Below are 1,456 nucleotides of genomic sequence, written 5' to 3' on the forward strand. Positions count from 1 at the left end.
AAGGGAGGTACGATTGGGTGGGAGGGGGTGGGGTTTCACACACACACGCGCGCGCGCGCGCATAAACACACCACACATACACACGCATAAATGCACACGTAAATGCTTATGTATACTACACTCTCATAAACACACATGAACACACACAGAGGACATGTGGAAGATATGATGGTAGTGAAAAATGGTCATGTTCAAGAAGTACACATGAAAAAACGATTATAAAACGTTAGATATTTAACTATAGCCACGCGATGTTTTCCACAATATGCCGAAGGCCCAGGAAGTTGTCTCTCTAACAAGGCAATCCCCAATGTCCGGATTGGATGCGGGAGCAACTTTACTTTACGCGATCCATGATTTGACTTAGTGTCGGGAACTGTCGTTGGTGACTGTCTCTCACATGACCAAAACTGCGTCGATAGTGCCGTAAAAGCTCTACTCAATTAATCAATCAATCAATCAATCAATCAATCAATCAATCAATCAATCAATCATTTATGACGTAATATCGATCAATGGTGACGTAATATGAACAGGGGAGTGCATTCTCGACCTGTGCTATTTTCCTATCATTATTATTATTACTCTCTGTTGATTGACTGACCAACGTGAACGTATTTTGGCCCTCTCCTCCATAGCTTCCCCCTCTCTTCTCTCCCCCACCCTCCTCCCCCTCCTCCTCCTCCTCCTTCGTTGTCACAAAATCCACAAATTTCAGTCGGTCTGCCAAAATAAACCTCAGCGTCGGAGCGGTGCCTACGTAGGGCGTGACGATAACCCTAGCCCTAACCCTAATCCCTCCTCCCCAAACACCCCAAACTTGATCACCCCCTAAAACGCATTTTTGACCCGTCTGCCTCCTTGTCTACTCCCTTTTGTGCTCAGGTCGCATTGGACGAGGCTACTGACCCATGGGGTGTGAAGGTGGAGCGTGTGGAGGTGTAAGTATCTATGACTGCATCGTGATGCCCCCCTCTTTGGGGGTGGGGTGGGGGGCTTTCTTTCTGATCGAGTCTTGGGGCTGCATGCCGACGTCATTGTTCTACACAGACAGGATCATGTGACGGGAGGCTTTCCCACGTCACACGTCACACGTCACACCGCCCGCCATCTTGTGCTTTATCTATCCACGCAGTTCTTCCGTCTGCTCAGCCAATAATAATAATAATAATAACAATAATAATGATGATAGTGATAATAATAATAATAATAACAATGATAATGATAATTATGGTAATAATAATAATAGTAATAGTAGTAGTAGTTATAATAATAATAATAACAATAACAACTACAATGATAATTGTAATAATGATAGAGTAATACTGGTAATTATAACAATAATAGTAATGATAATATTAATGATACTGATCACGCGAAGGGTCAAAGCCCGCTTTCCCTAAATGATCTAAATTGCAGTGTTGGAGGGATTAAAAATTCTAATTTAAGACAGGAT

At 42.9% G+C, this 1,456-nt stretch overlaps 1 protein-coding gene across 1 annotated transcript in view; it reads left to right on the forward strand.

Moving 5' to 3' along the window:
- Positions 1-885: 885 nt before the first annotated feature.
- Positions 886-1,456, forward strand: part of LOC101857701 (band 7 protein AGAP004871) — a gene marked incomplete at its 5' end in the record, with an annotated part of 13,921 nt that continues 13,350 nt past the window's right edge. Inside the window, 1 exon segment of the mRNA XM_013091290.2 lies at positions 886-941. Coding sequence (XP_012946744.1) covers positions 886-941 — 56 coding nt within the window.

The sequence above is a fragment of the Aplysia californica genome, unplaced genomic scaffold, assembly GCF_000002075.1.
Source record: "Aplysia californica isolate F4 #8 unplaced genomic scaffold, AplCal3.0 scaffold00031, whole genome shotgun sequence".
Lineage (NCBI taxonomy): Eukaryota > Metazoa > Mollusca > Gastropoda > Aplysiida > Aplysiidae > Aplysia > Aplysia californica.